The sequence below is a fragment of the Notothenia coriiceps genome, unplaced genomic scaffold (assembly GCF_000735185.1).
Source record: "Notothenia coriiceps isolate Sejong01 unplaced genomic scaffold, NC01 NC01_scaffold00024668, whole genome shotgun sequence".
Lineage (NCBI taxonomy): Eukaryota > Metazoa > Chordata > Actinopteri > Perciformes > Nototheniidae > Notothenia > Notothenia coriiceps.
This window is the reverse complement of record NW_011357369.1, coordinates 2,745,076-2,757,550: the sequence shown is the minus strand read 5'-3', so window position 1 is coordinate 2,757,550 and position 12,475 is coordinate 2,745,076. Positions and strand designations below refer to the sequence as shown.

The window sequence follows — 12,475 nt, the reverse complement described above, 5'->3', positions numbered from 1 at the left end:
CACTGGTGGTGGTGGAGCTGGAAGTGATGAGGGTCCTCCTGGGATGACATGGGTCCTGGATGTGATGAACGGGCTGAAGGGGGGCTGAAATGGAAGCTCACGGGGCAAGGAGCAGATTTAAAGTTTGCCGGATGCTCGGTGATTGGCTTGTGGGAGATGAGGCGGGTCTGATTGGTTAATCTAAGGGATACGCCCATACTTATTGAATGAAAGGATAGATCTTGCGCTGAGCTTCATATTACATTCCCTTAAATCATAATGAAGAACATTCTGCGGTTCTGTCACTTATTCAGTCCAGCTTCCAATAAAAAGATCAGAGATAGATCCTCCACACCAAAATCTGTGGAGTTGCAATTCAGTAGAACAAAAAAGGGCAACTTTTTCTTTAATTCAAATTCAATTCAAACCTCTTTTTGAATGCAGAGGAACAGGAGAGGCAAAGGAGACACTGCCGACCCCGAGGAAAAATGAACATTTCATACTAATTGAATCGACTATTTGGTGTAACATAAGGCATCTTCTGCAGCTTTTATCACTTCCTGTATTCTAAGATCCACTCCGATACTTCCACGATGGAACAGCCATAGCAGTATGTCAAGTACAGCAGTGGACTCCGATGTGTGTCTTGTCACACCACAAAGCAATGCCATGTCCTCTTCAAATCTCCAAAATATGACTATCCACTGTAACCAAAGAGTGATTCCTTACTATTCCATTTGAATCCTCCTAGTAAATCTAGCCCCTAATTTACAAAGAAAACATGTCTGAGAAATGAGGATACATTTTGTACTATTGTTTCTGCTTTCCTCACATGAATCCGTTGACTCTTTGTGTTGTTCCTGACCCCAGGTTGGGAATCACTGATGGACATAATGGTGTATACATAAATAATGTATCTCAAAAATCCATCACTGTCAGATTGATCTGCTCACAGCCTGTGGTGTCGATGCATGAGGGATTCTGCCTTCACAATCAGAAGTCCTTTATTCGTCCCACAGAGGGGACATTTACATTATTACAGCAAAAGTGAAGAGCCAAAAAGCAAATGATTAATCAAGAGGCATGCATCAAATATTGATACCATTTCCAAAATACACATCCATGATGGACAAGAAAAAGTACCAGTAACAGTATTTAAAAAGAAGGAGAAAAGTGTAGCATGTGGACAAAACTTAAAAAGCTAGACAAGAAATCTGTACATTGTCATCACTTCCCAATACTTCAAAAAGACAACTTGTTGACCTGCAACAACATCTTCACACATGCAAGTGCTTGCCTTCTGCACACGACCATCCCTGGCCTCACCTCACCTCCGACACTTTATTATCCTACGGTCAACTGCAAGTGTGCAGACCTGCTGCACTGTACAGCCCTCTGTCTGCCTCAGCCTGTTGTTGTCTTCTTGCTATGTAATATGTACGTTTTGTTTTTGTTTTTTATTAGTATTTACCGTATTGTATGTTTTTACTGATTGTATTAACTTGTCATTTTCAATGAAATAATTTGTTAGGGTGACTATCAACATCTGTCCAGCGACTACAGATGAAAAATAGCATCTTGGCTAACTGGCACATTTACAGAAAGGTTTATTAATGTGCACTGTCCCTGCTAAATAACTCAAGTGTGATAGCACTATTCAAAGTGGAAGTATATACTACACAGTCATTTACTGATTTATTACAGCAGGTGAATTGTCTAACTAAGAGATAGCAGCCAGCAATAATAATAATAATAATAATTATTATTATTATAAAGCAGTATATATACATATTGCACATAAGTGCACAGCAGAGATGTTATTTTCTTTGTTGTTATATGTGTGCGATACTTAGGGAAGATGACTGGTTGAAATTCCAGAATGAATCACCTAATGTTGAGAAATAGACAAATGTACAAGTTGAAACCAGAGTTGTGTTATGTAATGAAGAGTTAAAGCATTTAACAGAAACAATCTATATCCAGCTGGAAGGCCAGATGTTAGAAGCAGCTAGTGCTACAGCATCTGACCAAATCACACAGAACAAAAAAGTCCTTTATACAGGAGCGGGAAACCAAGGGACACAAGACATGTTCTTTCTAACAGGTAACCTCCGTACGTTGTCTGACAATAGACATTGCAGCTAGTGAGCCAAAAACAAGTGTACAAAGAACTATGAGACCTAAAAGATACATTTCCACAGTAATGACCGTCTCTCATCTTGTCTCCAGATGAAGTTACTGAACCTGTACATCAAGCGAGCGCAGACCACCAACAGCAACAGCAGCAGCTCCTCGGACGTGTCCTCCCACAGCTAGTGGACAGAAGGACCCCCCCTCCTCACAACAGCTCACAGGACGTCCTGTCAGCAACCAGTCCTTCAGTTCGTCCTCCCTGATTTTGCTCTAGAAACTTTTGAATGTAACTGGATTGTTTTTAGATTGACGGGGAGGGACACAACAGTTGATCTCTTTTGGAAAATAGAAAAATGTTTCTCTTTCTTTTCATCCTCCCTTTTCCTGTTGAAGCCTGTTTTCCTCCAGCTCTCACATTAGGTTCACATTAAAGAGTTCATAGCAGACGCCGGGAGATATTCCGAACCAGAGTGGAGGAACCTGTGTCAGATAGACTGCAGTTTGGGATGTAATGTCATTTGGCTGGCCCAGTGATGGTAATAGGCCCTGTATGTTTTGGGATGTATTTTGGTTTAGGGAGCTTAAAAAAAAAATGAAGACAAAAAAGGACAACAAATCTAAATATTTACAGAAAGCGTGCTGTCTGAGCATTTTTTTGTTCCTGTTTAATCAATTATAATCTTTGTTTAAAGCTTATTTTTAATTAAGTGGCTTAATCAATTGAACCCCCTTTCCCAAAAACATTAGCTACACTCAACAAGGTAGCAGGAAAGATAAACCTTCCAGCTAAATCATTGAAAATCCTAAGTGCAGTTCTTTCATTTGAATATTAAATTGTTTAACTGCACAACTCAAGTTGAATTTGACTTGAAATCCACACTCAGCAGAAGAAGCTGTGCTGCCCGTATTCTCCCACAGAACCTTCTGCACTCCTTTTGTTGAACAGTTTTGTTAAACACGCTTTCACCACTCCAGTGTGTGGCTTCTTACCTGTCAATCTGTGAGGGTGCTGCTCAGCAGAGACTCTGGTGAGGAGGAGGTCCTGTTGTAAACACTGCAGATGTTTCCAGCGGGCAGACGAGTGATCGGAGACACCAATAAGACTTTTCCAGGCCTTATTCACTCCACACTAATGTAAGTGGACTTACAGCACTGTAACCCTTGGCTCTCTAAAAGATGTGAATCTGCGGGACCCGGTTTGACCTGTGACCGTGCAAATACAGTAGTTTCCCCACACAGCTTCTGCAATAACTCTGAATCCACTAATAACAGTATTTTGTACATACACTTTTGGACCACTGCTTCGCAAAGTTTTACATAATGTCAAAGAAAAAACAGGTTGACTATCACCTTTTTGCACGCTGGCGAAAACACCCTGCATGTAGCCTGCAGCTCATGCCAACATGCTGTTTTAAAGGGCCCGGGTTATTGGCTGTTAAAGTGCAATTGTGACATCATCAGGTGACTCCTCTCTGATGATTGAATGAGCAGAGGAGGTGGTCCCAGACATCAGCCACATGTATGTCAAAGGTACAAACATAAACCATGTGTTCCGTGTATTTAAGCTGGTGGAAGTCACACCTCTTTTTGTTTCAGTGTTAAGATTGAGGAAGCTTTCAAATGTTGGATGTTGCTCCGAGTCTAGCCATGGATCCCTGATCAGGAAAGGTTTCCTCCATCTGATCAGATGTTTGATTATTGGTTCACCATGATACTGAAGGGATCCGACTCATTATGCCTTTTAAATTCTGTTCTCTTGTTCGAGCAAATGACAGAGTCCTTGGACGGTTTGTGACTCACTGTTTTATTTGAGTGGTGTTTCATTCAGGGAATCCACTGCGAGTGGGCCAACCGTGGTTATTTAAGTAAATGAATGTACAGACGTATGTGTTATAATAAGCAGCATTGGAAGTGGTGGTGCTGAAGATGGTGTTGGCCCTGTACACTGTAACATGCCTCTCTACTCTACCTTATTCTTTCCTCCTGACTCCTCTCGATCGGTCTGATCTTGAAGCCAATTGAAGCAGATGCACACATGGCATGAGGGGAGAGTTGACCGATCTTCAGGGGAGCATATGTAATCACATTACTGCTATAGAAACAGCTGTTCACTATGCATGTTCTCCAGTACACTGTCTTTCTTTTGTCTCAGTCGCTCATGTAATATTCAGACCTGTATTTATATTTGATTTTGTTCTCTCATGATAAACTGTACAGAAGGTTGTTTTTGTTTACTTCCACCTGTGATAGGTTTGCAACAATGTAAAGAAATGGTTTGCTCTAGAAATAAACCAACGAAGAAGTGATCTGGATGTGTTTCTGCTTCTTCCTCCCAGAATTATCACCACAGAGTTTAATCTTCAGAGCATGTCGTAAGTATTCTTGTTTCTCCTGCCTGCAGCTTGAACCTCAGCGTCCACAGGGGGCGCTGTCTGGGTGTGCAGGGGCTGAACATTAACCAGTAGAGTCAGCTGACCTGAGATCAGCTCTGAGAGCAGGCTGCAGCTGGGAGCACATGTTCCAGTGAAGCATGCATATCAGTGGGGGAATGTAACTAAACAAAAGTACTCAACTAAAGTATGTGATCAAGGTACTTAACTTGAGTATTTCCATGTTATGAAACTATACTTTCACACATCCTGTAATCCTCCAAGGCTCCGAGACATTTATCAGTCAGCTTTAATTACGCTACGCAGTACAGTTGTTCCTCCCCTTCCTGTGCGCTGATGCACCATGGCATGTATCTCCAGATGATTTGTAGTGTTTGTGATAAACTGAAGGATGGTGTTTTTAAATGCTCCTTTATCCTTTGACTTCACTGCATCTTAAAGGTAAATATTGCACTTATTTCTGCACTCTATATGTGTGACACTGGATTATTTTTACACACAAAATATGATTAGTTTATTAAAAAGTAGTTTTGTTATGAGTGAATTCACAAACCAATTTTCCTGATGAAATTCACATACACGTGTAACATTTCCACAGTGTGGTATTATTATTTTACTGTTCTACAATATCTGAATAGTTCCCCCCGCACAGAGGGATTGAACGGTTTCATTTAGTATCCACACTATTGCTATTATTTTATATACAGTATACTAACTATTATTTGTTAGTGTACTATTATTTGGAGGGTACTTGCCCTTCTCTGTTCCCCAGAATCCTTCAGCCGCTTCCATGTTTGTTTTCCAAACTTCTCCTCCAGACATCATTAGTGTGAGTAGACAGGGAACTGCTGGCCATGTCAACAGCTGGTCAGGTGACGCTGCTCTTAATGCATCAACCCGCTAAACATTGGGAGGGAGGGAGGGCGGGCTGCTGCACACTCCGCCTCTAAGGTCATCCAAGGTGCAGAGAGAGTGGGAGTACTGATGACATCACAGGGACCATATAAGAGGAGGCGCTGAGGTCTGGCTGCAAACCTCTCTGAGCGGAGCCCTGAGGAAGCCGTCTGCCTCCCCCCTCCCCGCTGTGACCCGGGACACCAGAAGACACCGTCCTGGAAGATATGCTGTTCTGCCACCCGCAGCCCGAGTCCTACCACCAGCACTCTGCTAGTTACATTAGGTAAAGCACATGAAACTTTAGAAACATCTGGATTCCACTGGGAAACATTTGATTTACGTTAATCAATGTGTCAATGCAAAGCAGCGGTGTTTACTTTACATGAACAAGAAGATACCGAAGTAGAAGTGCTCAGAGTGCTTACAATACATTTGGACATCGGCAGGATTTTTTCCTTAAAGTATTTAAATATTTTTTCAATTAAACTGCCATGTGAAATTCGAAAAACAATGTAATCTAAATGTTTTTATACAATTATCTCCTTTAATGGAACATTGCATTCAAAATCAATATTAAGACAACAAACATCGATGAAATTGACTTTTTCCCCACACCTCTTCACTTGAACCAGATGAGTAATATTGTGTTTTAACCTTTGTTTCTATGCTTAAACGATTAGATAAAGCGAGAACGGATGGTGACCTCCCGTCCTCAGCCCCTCTTCTTGTCTCTGCTCTTTCAGAGAGGCCCTGGCACCGTTCTTGAAAGATGAAGAAGCGAGGCTCACGGCTGAGAGTGTGTGTAAGAGGAGCTCGCTGCAGGTGGTCTTGTGTGCGGCCACCTCTCCGGCTGTGAAGCAGCAGGAGGAGACCCTCACTTATCTCAACCAAGGTAGCTATCTGTGCCGCGGGTGAAGGTCCACGCTGACTGAATGGAGCTCATTTTGTCACATGTTCCCTGCAGCAGCACCAGGCTTACATTAACGCTGACGCAGGATTCCAAATCCATTGTGCCTTGGGGTTGGGCTAAATCTTTATCGATTTATCACAAATGTATATTTATACCCCAAGTTTGGCACCCTGCGGCCCCCGTAGAGTGTGCAGAGACTCAACAATGCTTTAACGCCATTATATTTATTTTATTTTTATGAAGTAAAAGCCTGTTTTGTCTGACCAACATTTAAACTTTCAGATATTGTATTTAATGTCAAACCACACAAATGTAATGTCATGTTTGAGAAGCTAGAGGATATATGTTATTTTTACTCACAGATGATTTATGATGAATTACAAATTACAATCTGTGGTTACATTTAGGTCTGGAACACATATTCTATTGATAAATCAATCCAATGTTATGATGCTAGTTGGCTAAATGGGTGGGGGGCTATGTTCCCAGGGCCAGATGCTTATCGAGGATGATTTGAATTTGTGTTCCGTTAAAAACGTCAACATTTGTCAAAGTTTTTGAAATTAGATTCTTTTTTTGGGGGGGAAATTTCTGAGCGGGAAATGTAACTCACAAAGGACATATTTGAAAGTAAACCTCTCAATGTCATAGATTCAGTTTTATCAAACTGTATTGTATTTCCTCCATAGTTTTCTGTTTTTAAGAAGACAGTTGTTAAACTCACATAGACTGCTGTCCTAGAATATAACAATGGAATATAGTGTAATAAACATAATAACATAAATGACAATGATTAACCAACCTGCTGTTATCATGGTAGAAAGATTTGAAAGATATCAAATCATACCCTATGAATGATTGATCTGATGTAACATGAGCTCCTACATGTGTCTGCTCTCTAAACTAATTCACCCTTTTTTCTTTTGCTCTTTCTTTTGTCTTTTCTTGCCAAAATGTGCTCCGACCTCACTGCGCTCTCAACCTGCTGATTGTTTCTGAGACATTTGATTTGTGCTTTATCCATCTACAAGTGTGCCCTGCATATCTGCTGTACAGTCATTTGGTTTGAAACACATTAACAGTAACTGCTGCTACTAATAATCAGTATTTATACTATGCCTTAAAAAGCATTCATAGTCTTAGTGTCCCCCTGTGGTTATTTAAATGATCTTTTTATTATAATACTTAGTTTCATATTTGATCAGATGGTTAAAAGTTGTCCAGTGGCTGGCCTTGATATCTGCCTTAACATATTCTAATTTGATTTAATTTCTATCTCCACTGTCCTTCTTTTCTGATTGACTGATTTCTCATTTTTCAATTTTAATCAGGTTTTTTTTTAATGTTTTAAAATGTAGGTCAGTCCTACGAAATCCGTATGCTTAACAGAAAACTAGTGGAGTATACAGATATAAGCTGCAAATATGTAAAGGTAGGTGTAAGGTATTGTGTTTGTCTTTTTTTGACCTACACATGACCTCTTTCTGCTCCTGTCTCTTTCTATGTAGCCATTTCCTGGTTTGTCACAGGTCCCTGAACCCCCCTTCCACTTCAGGGGTGGACTGTCCACCTCGATGAGCTTGGTACCATCACCCAAACGTACCTTTCCTCCTTCTTAGATTTAACAAACCCTCACGAACACACAACTCCTCTGACCTTCACTCCTTTACCGTACACTCTTCTTATGAACATGCCAATCTGCTTTTGTCTGCTTCACTGGGATTGTTTTCAGAAAGACTTCGGCATCTTTAGACCAATTTTACTTCTGGATGTTTTTTTAATGGAAATAAAAAAATATAATGTTGTATTCCTGATGCCATGTCTTCTGAATCAAACCCATTAGCAGCATTATTTCTGCCATGCAACGTTGTTTTGTACACAGGTTGTGACTAGATTTCAGATGTGTTAGGGCATTTGTCCACACACTCACTTCAGAGTAAGGAGAGCTCATTTGATTTCCTTTCTGTGTGAGTGCATCCACTTGACATGTCTCTGTGGTCCGGCTGCGTTAGCGGTAGCATCCTAGAAACACAGGAATGGGACAGGTGGCATCTCTGCAAACACATGACGCGCTGCTCAGTCAGGCCTGAAATATCCCCATGTTGTTGCAGGTGGTTCATTTAATTTGTTGATTTATTTGATGTGCTGGCAGGCTTCACAAGGTTGCTTTAAAGAGGCACTCCACAGTGCTTTCATAAAGCAGCTCTGTTGAATGGTGAGAAAAGCAGCAGAGGCCCATGTTCAGTCCACAGAATTGGTCACATGCTTGGAATGTTATCAGCCCGTTAAATTGACTTTATCGGTTGTCATCAGACCAGAGATTTAAGTTGGTAACTAACTCCTTATTGGCTCAGTAGGCTGTTGTCAATTATTGGTAAGCTGGATCACCACAGGGGGTTCAACTTTGTTAGCTAGTGACCTCTAATGGCAGAAAAAACAATAACAGGAGTTAAGGAAGAAGATGGGCGACTAAAAAGAGGGAGAGTACAGATCTCAGGGTGGATGGGTCGAACACACACAGGACATTTACACAGGAGACCACTCTTCATGTATATGTATAATACAACCAACATTTCCCCTTATTTACTAAACATACTTTAACATAAGTTACCAAAAAACCTTTTTTAATGCACTGATATCATTCAAAATGAATGAAATTGTCACAAATCCTACATTTCCCCTAATGCAACTGGATAGTGCCCTTTGTTAGACTTACTTGCCAACATGCAAAGTTTGTAACAAACGCTTCCTGTTGAAAAGTTACACCACCACTACTCCTGGAGACGAGCCAACTAAACCAGAACTGGTAGAGTGCCCCTTTAAAGAGACCCTTCTCTTCGGAGCAGGGAGAGGAATATTTGAGTTTTGTCTGATATGTAGAACGATATGCTAGATAGCCAGCTAAAAGTTAGTAACAGAAGCTGTGGGCTCTGCAGCACATGCCGTCCACTGAGAGATGTTCTTTGGTCAGGGTTCCCACACCACTTGAAGATTGTGAATTGGAAATTGACCTATAGAACCAAACACTCTTTTTAATTCGACAATCATTTTTAAGATCATGAGATAAGATTCTGACTATTTCACACCTCAAACATTTGTACATTTGAACATCAGCAGAAGATTTGTGATGATCCTAAGTTGCGTGTGTGGGAGCCCTGATTTAAGAGTCTTTGTTGGTGCTGCATCACATGCAGACATTTGAGACATTTGCTCCTCCTTAACCTGCCTCAGTATATTTCAATGAGGAGGGGAGCCTTTGGCACGTTGCCCAACAGTCCAGCTGTTTGGCCATGTGCGAGCTGCCCCCTCCAGATGTTTCTGTTCTCTGCTCTGATCTCCGGGTCTCTCCACAGAGCATCGTGCGGGTGGTGTTCCACGACCGCCGGCTGCAGTATATGGAGCACCAGCAGCTGGAGGGGTGGAGGTGGAACCGACCTGGAGACCGGATCCTGGATATAGGTAAGTGGACTGTGACTGTGAGTAGATCAAAGCTCACTGATCACAGTGCTGTTTGAACCAGAGCGAAATAATGACACTTCTTCCACTGGACCAAACACCCACTAAAAACAGGATTTACATTTTTGTGGGAAGGTTGCTATCAGCATTTATTCCGGAACATATGACTCAGCAGTTACCCCTGCATTTATCAGCTTCACCTACTGTAAATCAGTGATCATACACGCTCATTTGCACACCTTTTCTCACCTGTTGATACGGTTCAAACTGACATTTTTCATTCATATATTGTTACCTATAGTTGGTTCATGTAAGAGTGTGACATCACCTTTTTCCAACAAAGACATGCCAACTTAGATATGAATATGTAAAGAGAAATAACTGAAGATGTCCCAACAGAAAACTCAGTCAGGACTCCTTCGCTCATAACTGCAAGCTCATTTTCACAATGTGTTTTTGGGCTTTATAACAATTGCAAATGGACTGACTGATGATTTGCAGATATCCCGTTGTCAGAGGGGATCCTGGAGCCCCGTTCACACCCCATGCATCTGAACACCATCGAGTTCCTCTGGGACCCTGTGAAGAAGGCTTCTGCTTTCATCCAGGTACAGATTCAGCGTCTGGAGGAGAGATACCTTTCTCACACACAGGGGTAATCTAGTTACAAATGACTAGTTTAACCTGATTATTTTCCGTTAAGATGTTTTTTTACTTTAGTGTATTATGTAAGACAACAGAAAAATGTGAGCTTAGAAAAGAAGAAAAAAAAATGTGTTCTCTTAAATTTAGGCTAGACATACAGAATAGTAGAGTTTACAAAAACAGTTGCTTTTTTAGTTTCCTGATTAATCCTGTTACATTTCATTCCAAAGCCTGCTCACGAACTGACACTCCGTCTGTTTTCGTCTTGCGTCTTCTCAGGTCAACTGCATCAGTACTGAGTTCACCCCCAGGAAGCACGGTGGGGAGAAGGGAGTGCCGTTTCGTATCCAGGTGGACACTTTCAGCACCAATGAGCACGGGGAGTACATGGAGCATGTCAGTTCTTCCAGCTGCCAGGTTAAAGTCTTCAAGGTATGAAACCTGCCTGCCTGTTGTCATCATGTGTCTTGTACCAAGTTATGTTCTGCTTTTTTAATAACTGGGCCAGGTAGTGCATCAGAAATATATCATAAAACAATCTGTAGCCTCTTTAAGAGAAAACCACCAACACCTGCTCAGAGGGAAAGGTGTCAGTCTGCAGTCTTTGTGTACATATGACTCTATAATAAGGTGTGATGGTATGTGGGAGACACAGACAGAAAATAAAATACATGACATGATCAGGGAATAGAGTGGAGCAGTCAAGACGTGTTGTGGAGGTTGACCTGGAAGTTAGCATCACAAAGGCTCTCTCTACAAAAAGCAGAGGGATTTTTCCATTGCACATGGTATAATGCAGAAAATAAATGTTGTGGCAAACACACAGTTATGATATTTAACCCGTTTGGTTCAGCAGGATAATCTCCACATATTAACACCATTTTTTGAAGTGTTAAGCAAAGACTATAAGTACAAAATCACATCACATGGCTGCGCAACACCACCGCTAAGCGAATGGCGGCTAGAGTTCGGTGTGATGATGTTTAGTCCTCTATTTAATCACACATAGAATCTTCAAACATTCACAAGCACTGAGGTATTTTATGTTGTAGAACAAAACCTGTGAACCACTTCAGCTTCTATTAACCACAGATCAGATATCAGACTTCAAACCACAGACTCATTCAAAAAACTTTGACTTTGAGATGAGGGAACCAAAAGAGGCAAAATACTAAGTTGTCTTCCGGGTTTAGGACTCCTTCCTGCACCACTCTGTTGACAATTACGGATTACATCCAACCAAAATAAAAGTAACTACTCCCTGACAGTTAAATGAAAAAAATGCGTTATCAGGTTACTAGTAAAAAATAAATAAATGGGGGTTTATAGCTGGATTACAATGATACAATACCAAATAAAAATATATACAGTACCAGTCAAAAGTTTGGACACACCTTCAAATTCGAAGTTTTTTATTTATTTAAATGTTTTCTACATTGTAGATTTATACTGAAGACATCAAAACTATAAAAGAACACATATGGAATTATCTAGTAAACAAAAAAGTGTTTACAAATCCAGAATATACTTTATATTTTGCTGGCTACTGCAGAATGCTGTGGTAGCCATGCTGGTTAATGGTGCCTTGAATTCTGAATAAATCACCAACAGTGTCACCAGCAAAGCCCCCCCACACCATAACACTTCCTCCTCCATGCTTCAGATGGGAACCACTCATGCAGAAACCATACGCTCACCCTCTCTGCGTCTCACAAAGACACGAAGGTTGAAACCAAAAATCTCAAATTTGGACTCACCAGACCAAAGTACAGATTTCCACTTTCTAATGTCCAATCCTTGTGTTTCTTGGCCCAAACAATTATCTTCTTCTTGTTCTTCATCCTCAGTAGTGGCTTCTTTGACCCACCTGGTCAAGAGAGAGAGAGAGACCGTACAGCTGTGACCAGTGTGTGGGAAGATGGCGCCTGTGTCGGCTCGCTGCTCCCTCAGCTCTCTACCTTTAACTATCCTTTTTGTTGTTGTATGTATGTCAGAATGTCTCTGCTCTGCTCGTCTACGATCGCCAAGCTCTCCTCCACCTCAGACCCTCACTGAAGTAGATATT

The 12,475-nt window shown here is 41.2% G+C and overlaps 3 protein-coding genes across 6 annotated transcripts in view; 2 read left to right on the top strand and 1 right to left on the bottom strand.

Moving 5' to 3' along the window:
- Window positions 1–2,295, top strand: part of clasp1a (cytoplasmic linker associated protein 1a) — a 60,917-nt gene extending 58,622 nt beyond the window's left edge. The window contains exon 42 of the mRNA XM_010783044.1: window positions 2,209–2,295. Coding sequence (XP_010781346.1) covers window positions 2,209–2,295 — 87 coding nt within the window. The remainder of the gene's footprint in view (window positions 1–2,208) is intronic.
- matk (megakaryocyte-associated tyrosine kinase) overlaps window positions 1–12,475 on the bottom strand; it is a 634,871-nt gene that overhangs the window by 115,533 nt on the left and 506,863 nt on the right. The window lies entirely within an intron of this gene.
- tfcp2l1 (transcription factor CP2-like 1) overlaps window positions 5,443–12,475 on the top strand; it is a 29,166-nt gene continuing 22,133 nt past the window's right edge. The window contains exons 1-6 of one of the 4 annotated variants that reach the window (XM_010782930.1): window positions 5,443–5,682; window positions 6,143–6,291; window positions 7,668–7,741; window positions 9,663–9,768; window positions 10,267–10,373; window positions 10,690–10,842. In XM_010782930.1, coding sequence (XP_010781232.1) covers window positions 5,624–5,682; window positions 6,143–6,291; window positions 7,668–7,741; window positions 9,663–9,768; window positions 10,267–10,373; window positions 10,690–10,842 — 648 coding nt within the window. In that variant the 5' untranslated portion in view covers window positions 5,443–5,623. Of the gene's footprint in view, window positions 5,683–6,142; window positions 6,292–7,667; window positions 7,742–9,662; window positions 9,769–10,266; window positions 10,421–10,689; window positions 10,843–12,475 lie in introns of all 4 variants that reach the window. The other 3 variants (XM_010782927.1, XM_010782929.1, XM_010782928.1) reach the window with 3 other exon arrangements.